Source organism: Thamnophis elegans, chromosome 4 (genome assembly GCF_009769535.1).
Source record: "Thamnophis elegans isolate rThaEle1 chromosome 4, rThaEle1.pri, whole genome shotgun sequence".
Classification (NCBI taxonomy): domain Eukaryota; kingdom Metazoa; phylum Chordata; class Lepidosauria; order Squamata; family Colubridae; genus Thamnophis; species Thamnophis elegans.
In genome coordinates this window covers 44972489-44988451 of record NC_045544.1, presented here as the reverse complement: position 1 = coordinate 44988451, position 15963 = coordinate 44972489, and the positions used below count along the sequence as shown (strand labels likewise).

At 41.5% G+C, this 15963-nt stretch overlaps 1 protein-coding gene across 1 annotated transcript in view; it reads left to right on the top strand.

The window, feature by feature from the left end:
• AHI1 (Abelson helper integration site 1) overlaps window positions 1–15963 on the top strand; it is a 101066-nt gene that overhangs the window by 44749 nt on the left and 40354 nt on the right. Inside the window, 1 exon segment of the mRNA XM_032215779.1 lies at window positions 7245–7320. Coding sequence (XP_032071670.1) covers window positions 7245–7320 — 76 coding nt within the window.

The following is a 15963-nucleotide window of genomic DNA, read 5'->3' as shown; positions in this document are numbered from 1 at the left end:
TTGCAATGGTTGCAGTGTCACATGATCATTCTTTGGGCCCTTTCCTGCCAGCTTCTCAACAAGCAATTCAATGAGGAAGCCAGCAGGATAGATTGCAAGTATCTCAAGTAAGTCTTTCCCATCCAATAATAGCCGTCCCAAGCCCTCATGCCGTCTGTATTGCCCCCACCCCCATACACCTGGCAGCAGCCATTTACCTTCCTTACAATGATATTATGCCTCTGAATAGCATGAGTAGGCTTACCATGAGAGAGCTTGTAGACTATTGTACAATCACAGGATGTTGGATTTCAAACTCTTCTAAGGGTAATTGTTCCACTGGGTGGCATTAGGGATAAGGCATTTTCTTAACATAGTGACTTACTGCTAGATTGATTTTAAGAAATAGAGCATAAATGTAGTGATCATAACAAAAGTAGCTGTAAAATAAAACTAATATCTAAAATATTGCTCTTTAAATAGTTGTTGCACTATGGAAAACAGCAACTGTTTCTTCTACAATGATCCCCAACTAGATTTGAATAATTTGTACCTGAATTTCTTTTGTAGTCTTCCAAGTCCTACAATTAATTACTAACCTCATATAGCAGTATATTTAATAATATTTGGTCACTGTTTTACCAAAAGTAGCAGCCCTATATAATGAGCTTTTTTTCCTTTATAAGTTCTTGAAGTTTGAATCAGCCCTCTTTGCAACCTATTTAGAATAAGATATAACATTATCCTTAATTAGCTCCCAGTAAATTAATTGCCTTTGGAGCTATTTGGTTTAATGTAAATAGATTACAGTTATATAGACTGACTGCCATCTCTGCAGAAGGTTCTAAAGGTTCAGGTTTGAAAATGAGTTCATTTTATGTCGATGTGCCAGATATTAGACCTTCAAATATGGCTCCCGGCATCTCCAACCCGTTTTAGTGGTTAGGAATGTGATAGTGGTAGTTCAGCAATTTCAGGGAGGCTGGGAATACAAGAGAGAGAGAAAATAGCTTTGGAGTATATCCCCCCCCCCATTTTAACAGTCAACTGCATTACCAAGACAGAAAGCATACAATAATGTGCAACATTAATAACTCACAGTAAAGAGGTTTTTAAAAAACCTTATTCACCACTTGGCTGATTGCATTAATGTGGTGGTGTGGTGGCAAGCAGGTGTACTTGGTTCCTTCCACAGCCTTCAGAAAAAAAACCCTATTTGAGGTTAATTGTTGCAAGAAGACAATATTCTAGAGAACTTGCATTGTGCAAACTAAGGGAGGGCTGGTGAAGCTATGGTAGGCATTTCCTGCCTTTACACCAAGGGGGGAAATGGAGCTCTTGAGAAATCTTGCCAGGTGTGCCTTGACAAATTGACAAGGTGGTGACTATAGTTGCACTGCTTTGAGTCCCGTTTATATAGAAGAAAACAAGCTCTCATAGCAACCACTGCTCCCAAGTTCCGAAAACCAGCTGGTGAATTTGGCTGGGTTTCTGATGGCTTTCTCTGGCAGAATTGGTGCATAATTTTTCTCCTGGAGATAAATGTAAAATGTTCAAATCGCATTAGAAAAAGTTCAAAACCCTTCTTGTCAGTGAAATGTTTTCTTGAACCATTTGGCTTGACCTTTTTCTTATTATACTGGGGGGGGGGGGGGGGAAGCGATATAAGATAATAGCAAGTGATAAGTCTGTACATAGGGTCAAAGTACAGCTTTGCCTGGATAATGTTGTAAAGGTCTATTTTTCTACCTGGGGGGGAAAGGGTTGCATGTAAAACACTCCAGTACAAAACAAAAGAGATTGCAGACTTACTTAGAGCTAATCATTGCCTGATGCACACTGTGACAAAACTGTAATTTGAAGGATTAACTTTATTCACAAAGGCCCAAAACTCCAGAAAAGGACAAATTACAGTGCTGACTTTTCCAGCCTAATTTGACTTGCAACTATGTATGAAAATTTTTATTCTTCTAATTGTAAAGGTCACAGCCCTGTATTATCAGGAAACTAATCAGCAAAATTGTTCTTAACTTGTTGGAACCTGAATTTACCTGGATTCTCTTTTATTTTTGGGTGGCGTACACTTTTTTTTTAACATGAAAATTAGGCTCTCTGAAAAGGAGTATTTGCATAATTCCCATAGATTATAAAGCAAATGCAAAACAGCTCTGTTTAAACTTGGCAGAAATGTGTGGGCTTTTCTATCTCTTTAAACACACACACACACACAAATACTTTTTGTACTTGTAATTCTACTCCACTCAGGCCTTGTAATATACTATCCAAGATAGAACTGTGGTTTTTATGTTAAGCAAGCAAAGTGTTGTGAAAAGAATTAGTTGATTGGTGTTAGCTATCTTAGCCAACCTTTTCTTGTTGTTGAAAAGGTGTTTAGCAATTTCTTCCCACAGCCTGCATTTCAGAAATTATTGCTTCACAGTAATTGTTCCATAGGTCCTATTATATGCTGGCATGCTAACTTAAACATAGGAAAGTAGAGGTCAGTTTACCTTTATAGACATCATTGGAAGACAAATTACATCTCACCATTGGACACTATATATTTTATCTATCTGATATTGCACATTCTTTAATAACAATAACATTCTTTAATAACAATGACCCGTGAGGGTGGAGGGTGCAGGGTTCGTGCAAGCCACTTCTACTGCAGGCAGGGGAGGTATCAGTTTTTGCTATTTTTCTTTTCATTTGTCTGCAACTCTTGCATGTTCACAGAAATCACATTTTCAAGAGTATTCTTTAAATAAACTGCAAATTAAGGATAATCAGACATATTCATTTTGTATGAAAACTACTCCTGCATTGATAGACTACTTAACTGTACATGAAAGTGAATGGTGCAACCATAAACACAAGGGTAGCATTAGAGCTTATCCTGAAAAAAGAAGCAGGCTAATTAATGCAATTTGGATTTGTTCCTGTTGGGCCCCAGGAATGGCTAAACAAAATTAAATAATTCCCACCATTCATTCACTTGGAATTGTGTGCAGCCCAAAACCACTTCTAACAAGCATTTGAAATCCAGATACGTGTTTGACTTCCACTGCCCCAATTAGCACGTAGCACTAAACAAGTACTTTTTCAGATGAATTTAGTCTGCTAATAGTGTTTGATGGCAGGAGAAAGTAGTGTAAGTGATGTAGTAGAAGCTACAGTGTGCACCAATGAATCTTAATGCATTTCGTTTGGATTGTGAAGAGAAGACTTTAAAAGAATACGTCCTCGGTGTATTTCTTTAGCATGAGTGTGCAAAATAATCCTATTAAATGAAGCAGAGGTCTGCTAGCTTTTCATGCATCAGTAGGACATTGTGTATTTTAAGCTAATTTTAATATTTTCAACGTTATAGGTAATCCTCATTCAACGACTGCCTTGCACTGCAGCCACTTGCAGTTGCAATGGTGATGAAGAAATAACTAACCATTCCATGCATTTACCACCTTTGCAGGCCTATAAAGCAAAGGAAAACGGAAGTAAAATCATGATGTTTCAGCAATTGCTTTGCTTAATGACTGTTGCCTGTTCCAATTGTGGTCACTAAATGAGGACTACCTCTACCCAATAAAAGAATTATATGTTTCTTCTAATAACCATTCTTTTATCTGATAATAGCAGCATGGATTTCCTTGTTTGCTAGTGCTCATATGATTTAACTGTTTCCATAATTCTTAAAATAATCCACTTTCCCCTGCAGTGGGGTTAATGTGTGTGGGCTGAGATGAAAAAGTAGCACTTTGCTGAAGAGTCTGTAGAGATTCTCAGTCACTCAGATCATGGTTGTCCCAAAGGTGCTTTTTCAGGAGACACCTGGACTTTCTCGTTTTTTCTTTTGATCCTTGCATCCTTTTAGAGGGTTGCTGAATGAAGCACTTGGAGGTTTATCTCATACAGGAACCAGGAGGACTATTCAGGTGACTCTTGGGACACAAATAAATCTCCAGCTGTCTGCAAGGAATATAAATCCTTCCATTCCCTGTCAGAGCTGAAGAAGCTTCTTGGATGAGAAACAAAAGGTCTTCCAAAAAAAAAAAAACCCCTGTTGTTGTTTGTTTGTTTGTTTGTTTGTTTATTGGATTTATATGCCGCCCTTCTCCCAAGGACTCAGGGCGGCGTACAACATTAAAAAAACCCACATATTACAAAAGTTTTTAAAAAATTAGATAGAGTATCCAAAAAACAAACCCAATTAAGATTAATAATAACATTTTTAAAAAATGATTAAAATTAACAATAATCAATCATTTATTTTATTTTGTTCAGGCCAGGCCGGCTTGCTGGAAAAGCCAACTTTTTAGGACGTGTCGGAAGGACCAGAGGTCGGGGATTATACGAAACTCCAGGGGCAGCTCATTCCAGAGGGAAGGCGCTCCCACAGAGAAGGCTCTCCCCCTGGGGGTCGCTAGCCAACACTGTCTGGCCGACGGCACCCTGAGGAGGCCAATTCTGTGGGATCGCACTGGACGGTGGGAGGCTACCGGTGGCAGTAGGTGGTCTCGCAGGTATCCTGGGCCTAAGCCATGGAGCGCTTTAAAGATCATAATTAGTACCTTGAATTGCACCCGGAAGACAACCGGCAACCAGTGCAGGCCGCCTAAAAGGGGCGCAAAATGGGAGCACCTAATTGCCTCCTGAAAAAGCACCTTTGGGACATACTTTGGCTTAGGCTGCAAAGCAGCATGAGATTTGGAATGAGGGTAGGGCTGGTTTGTAGCTTAGCATCTAAAAGTTAGCTTGCAAATAAAGGAGTTCTTAACAATAGATTTGCTTTGTCCTACCAGTGCAGAGGAGATCAATATTAAAGAAGCAGAGCTTAATTCTTTCACAATATATGCCTGCTGCTTCTTCCACCACTATCCCCTTCTTTGAATCAGTTTTACTTTTTTTTTTTTTTTTTTTTTTACAATCAGGCTTTCCAATTCTGGAAATTATTGAGACAATGAGCAGCAGTAGGCTAAATCCCTCCATCAGTCAATTCTGTCTTCAGAGCTCATTCTCTTGCAGTTTTTTTTTACCTTGTATTTTACCTGTCCTTTTATTACATTTATTTATTTATTTCTCTATAGTTAGTTCTCAATGAAAAAAGATTTATCCATATGCTGAAATAAGGGAAAAAAGAAAAATATTGTTGCTGAATTCCTATATGACTGAAACCTTTAGAGTTTTTTTAAGTGTTTTGTGCCCTTGTTGGGGGGGCTACCTAAGATTATTAAACCACTTAGCTGGAATAGTTGTCACAGGTCAGGAAAGAAGCAGATCAAAAGATTTTGGGATACTTTCAATTAATAGTTTTAATTCAGAGAAATCTGATGAAATAAGCCCAAAGGGGAAGAGGGGGTTCCAGTCCAAACCTGCTTTGATATGTTGAGTAATAAATTATGAAAGCTGGCCAAATAAGCCTTGGAGATTTAACTGCTGGCGACAATTCACTTCAGGTTTTGGAGGTTATCTTCAGATCTGATTTTCTGTTCAGAGCGCATTCATATTCACTTTCATAGAGCCTAGGTAAAACGAGAAAAAGCTAATCATTCAAAATAAACACTTAATTTTAGTTGCCATATTAAAATACCTAAAAAAAATTCTAAACTCCATGTATTTATTTATATTATATAGTTTATATTGGTTTAATATGTTAAGTTTTGTCCCTGTTAATGATTATGTAATTGAATGACATAATTGAAAGGGACGTGGTGGCTCAGTGGCTAAGTCACTGAGGTTGTTGATCAGAAAGGTCAGCAGTTCGGCGGTTCAAATCCCTAGCGCCCCATAATGGAGTGAGCTCCCGTTACTTGTCCTAGCTTCTGCCAACCTAGCAATTCGAAAACATGTAAAAATGCAAGTAGAAAAATAGGGACCACCTTTGGTGGGAAGGCATTCCGTGCACCTTTGGTGTTTAGTCATGCCAGCTACATGACCACAGAGACGTCTTAGAACAGCACTGGCTCTTTGCTTTTGTAACAGAGATGAGCACTGCCTCCTAGAGTCGGGAACAACTAGCACATATGTGCGAGGGGAACCTTTACCTTTAATTGAATGAAACTAAAATACTGAAAATACTTTATGTGCATGTAAAGCCTTGCTATAAAAAACAAACAGAAACATGAAATAATATGTGACATTTTCTACATCATCTGCTACATAAGAACTTTTCTGACAAATAAGAAATATTCCAAATACAATGATACATTAATTCCCTTCTATGCCATGAAAGTAATAACTTTTCTAATTCCTAATTATTACCAAAGTTATTTACAACTTCAATTTTGTTAGTAAACAAATACCTTCATCGTTTTCTGTTTCTAAATAATTTTTTTAACTGTCTTTCTAAAATAAATTGCTTTCTCAGGCCTTAACTGATAACTTGGATTCATAGATTTCAGTTCCTCCTCAGTTCGTATGCACTAAATGTGTAGGAAAGAGGATTGAAAAAAACAGTAGCCAACTATTTTTTTTGGAAATTATACTTGAAATAGAATCACAGAGTTACGAATGTCCCATATATAAATTGGATGGTGGTATCTGCCTCTCTGTTTTAAGGTTGAGCCTTTTATACATTTGTTCATTGTCAAAGCATTAGGCAGTATGCCCCCAAGGCTATTCTGAAAGAAGTTACTTAGAAATTAGTCATTTTAAAATAAATATATTTTGATAAAATAGGGAGATTGTATTCTTTAACTTAATGTTATGCACTGATAAACTCAAGTTTTTGAATTTTGAGCTGTTACCGTAAGTAGCCTCTCTATATTTCTGCTACAGCTTCCTGCAGAGAGAACATGGCTTTGAACTTCTTTTTTTCCCCTCTGATATATCTTGAAGGACTTGGGCATGACAATCAAAATTGTTGAGCCTGGGGGATGGGGGGTGGGGTTAAAAAAAAGTAACATTGTCAAGCTATGTCAAATAAACAGTACAATTTATGTAATAATCCAGAGGGTTTTTCAACTTTCAGAAACAGAAAATGGCATATACCTTGTAGTTTGGAGACCACAATGTTGGCGCAATAATTAAAAATAATGCCAAAAGGAAGTATTAATGCATCCTTTTAGAAAAATAAATTGAGGCAGTTATATTTCATAATGTATTGGTATTTCACCTTTTTTTTAAAAAAAAAAACTTTCTTTTCAAACTGTTTTTACTTCTTCAAAATTGAATTACTGTTATACTAATACAACAATTACTTTTACCATGGGTAATGCTTTGCAGTTTAGTTCTTGTATCTCAGTTATATTTCAATTTTTCTTTTGCAGGCCAGTTCCAGTCCAATACTTTCTAGCCAATCGCTGATGCCACCCCACTCCAGATTAAGACTGACAAACAATCTAGGTATATAAATGACTCCACCATATCCTCTTCTTACTATAGTGGTAATGTATATTTTACTGTGGTTATTAATGCACTTTTGAGGCGTTCTTTGGTCATATAAAATGACCTTCCTTGTTCAGTGACTGATTTTTTTGTGTGAATAATATTTACTATAATATATATTTACTCAGTGCATTTAGAGTTAACACTGATACAGAGTTGAATGGCAGACAACTGGAATCAAAGTAGCAGTTGTTCGAAATGTTAGAAAAATTAAGCAAAGAAAATTTTGTCTAAACCATGTTGCAATACAGTAAACCCTTCGATCCTGCATCTATGTATCATAGATTATTGCGGTATAACCCAGGTTCTTGCTCTAAAAGGAAAATATATTGTGACTGAATCTACCTATAATGTAATGTTTGGTTTTTTTAAATTCCTTGTTACAGAGAACTGTGGGAGGTCATAGCAGTCCCACAACTGGGATAAGCAGATAAGATGGTTGTGCTACATCAGTTCTGCCTCAAAAGTTGATTCGGAATCAAAAGCAGTACTTAAAAACAAAGCCCAAATTGGTTTAGACAGAGTATGGACATCTCACTTCATCTAACAGCTTGACTGACCCAAGGCAAGGTTGATGGTTCACCTTAGTTAGTGGAGGGGAAACACAAATGGTTGTTATTCCCTCCTCCAATAGGACAGTTTTCAGGAATTTTAGGCAAAGAGATAAATGCAAAGGTTAAAGAATTTCATTTTATCTCTTGGTTTCTTTTTATTAAATTTCATAACTTCTTTGTTAATGAAACAAGTTTATTGTGGATACAGATTACAACATTTCAGGTGGGTCAAGATGTTCTACCCAATTGGTAGTTTTAAAAAGTACCATATTAATAAATTGCTAGAATGCAGGAGAGAGGAGAATCTAAACTTTCAGACCTCTTCCAGCCATCAGGTTATGGCACTAATCCTATCATGTTCAACAACTAGGATCACTGCAGTGAGCTAAAAGGCATGCCCTATTTCACTGATTTTTATGGAGCCCTTCATCAAAATAGGTTTTGATTAGCATTAATCTTCTTAGAATGTCCCTCTTTGTTATACAGATAGGTATAGAGACAACTCATTCAGTGACCGTTTGACATTATGAGGGCACTGCACAAATAGTACTTATGGTCGGTCCTTGAAGTTCTGGCTATTCAAGCCTGTGGTTGTGTGTTCACAATCTGGGTGTTTGGCAACGAGCTCATATTTAAGATTATTGCAATGTTCCAGTGTTGGATTATTGTCATTTGCACTCTTCCCTGCCAGTTTACCACAAGCAAAGCATAAGCCATTTTTTCAGCACCATCGTAATTTTGAACTGTTGCTAAATGAATGGTGATTAAACAAAAGAAAATCTGTAATGCCTCATAGATCTACAGCACTACAGCTCCCATCTCCACCTTCGTTCTGTGGAACTCACTTGAAAGGTGTCAACTTGGAGAAAGCTGCACTAAGAAAAACTTCCCTTTTTTGGCCTTATCTTTGCATTCTCCCTACCTTGTTGTTTATTTTTATTTATTTATTTTCACACAGACCCACATATCCCTTTCCCAAGCAGTTTCAGTCTGCTGTGGCATTATTTATTACTTTGAGTTTTTTATCCCGCCTTTATTACTTTATAAATAACTCAAGACAGCAAACGTACATAATACTTCTTTCTTCTCCTATTATTCTCAGAACAACAACCTTGTGAGGTGGGTTGGGCGAGAGAGATATGAGAGAGTGACTGGTCATACAGCTGACTTTTATGCCTAAAGTGGGATTAGAACTCACAGTCTCCTGGTTTCTAGCCCACCAAAAATAAAATCAGGTCTCCACAGCTCTCCGAATCTCGATTAATTAATGATGTGCCATTGTAGATTTTACAAATGCAGTATGTTAATAATTTCTAATTCTTCATACTATGTAAATTATTGCTTATGTTTTAGATATTGAAAGAACTTCAGTTTGCAGCGGTGACCTTAAACTGGGCATTTTGACATACATACATACATACATACATACATACATACATACATACATACATATATATATATATATATATACACATACATACACACACACACACACACACACACACATTATTTTAGGAAATGAAGCAAAAAAATGCAAACATATATCTTAGTGCCATTGGAATTCTAGAATAATCAATTTAAAATATTTGGAAAGCAACAACATTGTTTCATCAAAGTTCCCATGAGAACAGTCATAATATTTAGGTGACAATGGAACTTCTGTTTATCTCTTCTGGGTTCATTACTATGATCCCTCTGCTATCAGAATATCATTTTTAGAGAGACATGGGAAAAGATTTTCCATATCTGTCACCATTAGCTGTGGCAAAATCGTGACAACCTAAATTTATCTCTAAGATAGTTTTCTTCAGCCTTTGCCTCCATATGGCCAAGAGCGATTTGGGAAGCTGAAACTCATCAGAAGGGAATCAAGATTGAGGAAGTTGCTTTATTCCATTCCAAAAAATAAGTAACAGTTATATATTTGGTTTTCTTCCATTAGTTTGTAAATTTTGTTTACTTTGTAAACCATGTACAAAGTAAATTGCCAGTGACAAGTAACCAGAACCTATAGGTTAGTGCCATATGCTTGTTAAAAATTACATTACAATATAACTTCCTTTTTTTCCAGCAGTAAATAATAAAGGACTGTATATGTTTATCAGCCTACCAACATGTGAGCATTACTGCTGTAGTGCCAAACTTTGACAATAGCTGAGTGTGAGTAAATATAATCTTTAATAAAAGCTACAGAACAATTTGTTCAGCATTTTTGCAATGAAGGTGCAAAACATTGGATATTTAGTGGGGCTTGACATGCCTAATCACTTTGTGGTTTACAAAGAGTAGACTAGTTCATCTGAGCCCCCAAAATGTGTCCTAAAATTAGTCCATAATTAAACCCACTCTTAGGACACAATAGTTTAATTCTAGTTAAAAAGCAGACGGGACAGTCGGTGCCTACTCAATCCTTTTCTTGTAGTTCCTGGAACCCCAGAGATAACATTGCTAAATAATGGAAAAGTGTTTTCTTCTTTGGTTTTTAACCAATAAATAATAGTTAAATATTTTCAGAAATCTACCATGAATCCCAAAAAGAAAAGCCAGTGATGGGATGAATTTTTTTTTTACTACCGGTTCTGTGTGCATGGCTTGGTGGGCGTGGCAGGGGAAGGATACTTTAAAATCTCAATTCCTTCCCCACTCCAGGGGAAAGTTACTGCAAAATCCCCATTTCCTCCTGATCAGCTGTGTCTTGGAAGGCAGAGAATATATGGGGCCGGGGCCAGTCAGAGGTGGTATTTACTGGTTCTCCGAACTACCCAAAATATCCGCTACCAGTTCTCCAGAATTGGTCAGAACCTGCTGAATACCAACTCTGAAATATGCATATGCGTGCACGCACACACACACACACACACTGTACATGTAATATACATATACATATAATGTAATACATATTCTAAAAATGGAGTACATAATTGAAAACAATGGTAGGACTTTGCTTATATACAAGTTGTACTTTCCTATACCTTCAGGATACATACATGTAAGAATATAGGTATACATACATACATACATACATACATACATACATGTGTGAAGATGTGTATACATACAAACATGCATACATATATGTATTCACTATACATGTATGTATAGTGAAGGTATGAGGAAGTACAACTTGTATATAAGCTAAGCCCTACCATTTGTCTTCAATTCCTTTTGTGCTCCATTCTTCTAGAATCTGACAGCCATCTGTTTTTTTTTAAATAGTTACATAATACATCTAATGCATTCATATCTTTTTTAGCCATTATAAAAGAATATCTTAATTAGTTTATAGTTGTATGTTTGTATTAATAAGTAGGCATGTTGTGTTGTGCATAGGATTTGGGAAAAGAAGAGGAAAAAATTAATTGGAGAAAAATGTTCTGTGGGAAGCCCTGCCTAGGAAAAAGTGTGTCCTTGTTCATCTAGCTGTTGATTGCATCTGTGCATTTTATAAGAATTCCCCAAAATTTATGGGATACTTCAGAATCTGGAGAAAAATGTTGTTTTTCTCCTGTGTGCTGCTTGGGGAATCCAAGCATGGGTTAACTTTGTCCATTAGCCTAGAGACTGAGTTATGTAAATTGCTGACCACGCCTCCTCTGACCGGATGGGCTCAGTTTCTTAACTCAGTCCAGCCGTAAGAGACGTATATCAATTCTTCTCCTGACTAATGAGACAAATTTATACTTTATCTTGGATTTTTTCGTTTGACTGCATTTCTTGGATTGGAGGAAGCTTGTGTATGGACAGGGAAGTTCACTGCCTGTCCAGTTCCCTCATCCCTCGTTAACTCGCTCAGGTATTTGAATTGCCCTTGCTAATTGCTAGCTAATGGGTGCTAATTGCAGGCTATTGAAGCCTCACAGGGCGTTGGCAACTGACTTTCATTGTGTTTTGGACTTGGGATCAGGTCGCTGGGGTATGCCAGCTTCCATCGTCCCTAACCGCCAAACAGCTGTTTTATCGGAGCCAGCAAACGCCTGCCGTTTGCGGCGAGGCTCCTGCTGTGCACGAGGGGGTCAGCTCGCCGTGCGCGGCGTGGCTTTTTCCCCACCGCTATCCTGTGGGCCATTCTGAGGGAGCGATTTGCAGCGCTAGCCGTTTTATGGCTGGGAAAGCCAAGGAAGCACTTTTTTGTTCCCCGCTGATTTGAAATTTGGCGCCGGAGTTGCGGCCGCTGTTTTGGGGCCGTTTGGAGCGCAGGCGCCAAGGGGGTTGGGCGTTGCCTTCCCCGCGCTTTAAAGGAGATCGCTGACTCATCGGCCCTCCCTTTCTCATTCGCTTTGGCTTTGTTTACTCTGGGAAAGTTCCTGGCATTGCAGCTGACCACTTGTTTTGCAAGTGAACGCTGTGCTTTGAGCCCTTTGAGTCTTTTTGCATCTAATCATTGCAATGGCTGATCATTCTTCTCTGGGAGGTACAGTTCAGCCCTCTGTTGATAACCAGGGTACTGCCCATGCGGGGGCTAGTTCGAGGCCTGGCAGGGCCGCATCTAGAACAACCAGCCAGAGGCCCCGGGAGGCCTCCGTGGCCCTGATAAAAGCCATAAAAAGAAAGATAAGTCTAAATCAACTTCCAAGTTTCAGGGGAGGGCAGGGTTTCACCCCCCGCGCCTTTACTTCAGCGTATTTCACCTGTTCCCCAGTCAGCAGGGCATCAGACCTGGTCCCCGGATCGATCCCTCCCCGCTATTTCTGAAACTGGACTGGGGGGGTGGGGCTCCAACCCCCCTCTGTATTATCTTCTGTATTGCCTGAGGCCCAGGCTGCTTCGGCCTTCTTGTTGCCTCGTGCTGGGCCCTCAGCTGCATTTACTCCAACTGCTGCAGGCTTAAGGCCTATGGAAGGCTATGATCAGGGCCTATCCCCTGATATTTACCAGATGATCTCTGCAGCCATTTCCAGGGGGGTGGATGCCGAGTTGCTTCGAAGGCACCAGGCCCCGGTGATTGCTAGCTCACATAGTGGCCCTCCTATCCCACCTCCTCAAGTAGATCTGCCTGATATGCAAGCAGGGCCTTCTTCTTCTCCTCCCCCCTCTACTTATAGTGAGGATTCGGCCTTGGTGGAGGAAGGGGAGCTGATTGATAGGGAGTTCTCTGATGATGAAGGTCTGATCTTTGATCAGCCTAATTCCTCTAGCCTATTTAGGCCTACTCTTTTCAAATCTTTATTGTTTAAAGCTAAGGCCACTACCCACATGGCAGAGGCTGCTTCCAAGGACAGTTCGGCTGTAGGCTTCGACACTATTGAGCGCCTCTTTGCAGAACCAGTCTCCTTGCAAGAAGTGATTCCTTCCCCAAAACTGTTCATGGATCTCATTCAGAAGCAGTGGGATCAACCGACTGTGGTTACCCCGCCCAGCCACGGGGATAGGAAGTTGTACACTTCTACCACTGACCTAGAAACATTTTACAATTCCCAACAGTAGACCTGCCAGTAGCAGCCCTGGCATCTCCTGCCCCTGATTCCATCTGAAATCTCTGAGGGTTTAAAGGCAGAGGACCGTAAAGCTGAGACAGTAATTCGGAAAACTCATCAGGCTGCGGCCTGGGCCTTGCGTGCTGCTACTGCAGCATCGTTCTTTAATAGAACTTCTGTTCTCTGGCTTAACAGTTGCAAGAGAGGCTATCCCCTGATGAAGTATGTCTTCACCAGGACGTTACTAAAATCATGGCTGCCTTGGAGTTTTCGGCAGATGCTACACTTAATGCTGCCAAGTTCGCTTCTCGCGCTGTGGTGTCCATTGTGGCGGCTTGTCGCCTCTTATGGCTTTGCCATTGGCAGACAGACATTAAGTCTAAATGGCGCCTGGCATCCATGCCCTTTAAGGGCGGGGCTTGTTTGGATCCATTCTTGATCCCATACTTATAGAGACCAGGGACAAGCACAAGGTGCTTCCCTCTTCAGGGGGGCGCAATACCAGGAGGCAGCATCCATATAACAGACGCCAGTCCTTTCGGGAGGCTATTCTGGTTACTCAGCGGCCCCATTTGTTCCCAGTTACAACAGGGGGTTTCACCAGTCCCAGGACCATGGCCAGGACCGGGGGGGGGGGCAGGGATAGAGGGCGCCAACAGCACCAGACGCAATCCCACAACAGGAGGTCCTTTCGTGGCTCTGGGAACCAGTCCTTTCGGAGGTACCGGTGACTCGCAGGGGGACGAATCAGTGGGCGGGCGTCTGCTGGCCTTCACTCATCAGTGGGCGGAAACCACCCTCCGACACCTGGGCCCTTCAGGTGGTGAGGCTGGGCCTCACACTAGAATTTCTCTCCATCCCCCCAAGACGGTTCATCAGGTGTCCCGTTCCCAGGTGCTCAGTAAAGCGGCGTCTCATGGAAGCCGAAATACATCATTTCATCTCAATCAGTGCAATAGAACAAGTTCCCGCAGGGGAGGAAGGTCTAGGGTTTTACTCCATCCTCTTTCTGGTACCCAAAGGCTCAGGAGGGTGGCGAGCCATCTAAAAGACTCAATTGGTACATCAAATATCAGCGGTTCAAGATGCAGTCGTTAAAGAGCATTCTAGCATCCATCTGCCAGGTTTCACGCACGACCACTCCAATGGTTCCTGCTCCCTTATCAAAGGTCTCATACCAGTCATTCTCAACTCAAGGTCCATCTTTCTCCCAAGGCCCTCAGATCCCTTTGATGGTGGGAGTCCTCCAAGATCCACAAAGGATGCCCGTTCAAGGAACCTGAACGAATCCAGGTTACGACAGATGCCAGCCTGTTTGGATGGGGTGGCCATGCCCTAGATCGGGTGGCGCAAGGGCATGGTCGGACCGGGAGTTATACAACAGCATCCAATTGGCTAGAGCTGCAGGCCATCAGACTGGCCTACAAGAATTTCGGGACATGTGACTCACAAACACGTACTGATCCTGACAGACAATGTGGCCTCCAAGGCGCATGTCAACTGCCAGGGGGGCACGCATTCCAGAGAGCCCTCATGATGGAGGCGGAGAAATTGCATAATTGGGCAGAGTCCAGACTGTTGTCCCTTCGGGCGGAATACATTTCGGGCATAGCCAACTTCCGGCAGATTGCTGAGCAGAGCCACAGTGGATCATGCGGAGTGGCAGTTACATCCCGACCTCTTCCAGCAGATCTGCCTCCGGTTCGGCTGTCCGATGGTGGACCTGTTCGCGCAACCTCACAATGCGCAGCTGCCCCGTTTCTTCTCCAGGTATGTGACTCCCGGATCGGAGGGAGTGGATGCCTTGCGCAGCCCGTGGCCGGCCGGCCTCCTTTACGCCTTCCCGCCTCTTCCAGTGATTCTGGCGGTCATCCAGAAGATTCTCTTGGAATGAGCGGAAGTCCTACTGGTGGCTCCAATGTGGTCTCGGCGAACCTGGTATGTGGACCTGGTACACATGTAGATCTCTCGCCCGTGGTGGATACCGGACGATAAGATCCAGCTCCATCAGGGGGCCCTCATTCATCCGAACCCCCAGTTGCTGCAATTAGCCGTGTGGCACGTCGAGAGGACGATTCTGACGAACCTTCAGTATTCCAATGAAGTCATCACCACGATTCAGGCGGCACGTCGGCCTTCCACCACTCGAATTTACGAGGCCACCTGGGCAGGCCTTCTGCAGGTGGTGCCGCCGGATGGGGCAGACCCTCTCCAGGATTCGGTGCCCCAAGTGTTGGATTTTCTGCAATCTGGTCTTAATAAAGGTTTGGCACCCAATATGCTTCGCAGGCAGGTCACGGCCCTTGCCCCAGTGATTGGGGGAGGTCAGGGGCGTTCCTTGTCCCAACATTCTCAAGTCAAGGCTTTCCTGAAAGGGGCGGCCCAACATCAGGACCTCCAACGTGCACCGTTACCCTACTTGGATCTGTCGTTGGTGCTCAGGGCACTTATGGACTCTCCTTTCGAAACCTATTCTTCCATCAGTCTTCGTCTGTGACTCTTAAGATAGTGTTCTTGGTGGCGATTACATCGGTCAGGCGGGTTTCTGAGTTGGTGGCTCTGTCTGTTCGGGCGGATCTCTGCATATTCCACCCAAGCAGGGTCGTTCTGCGCTTGGATCCAGCTTTTCTACC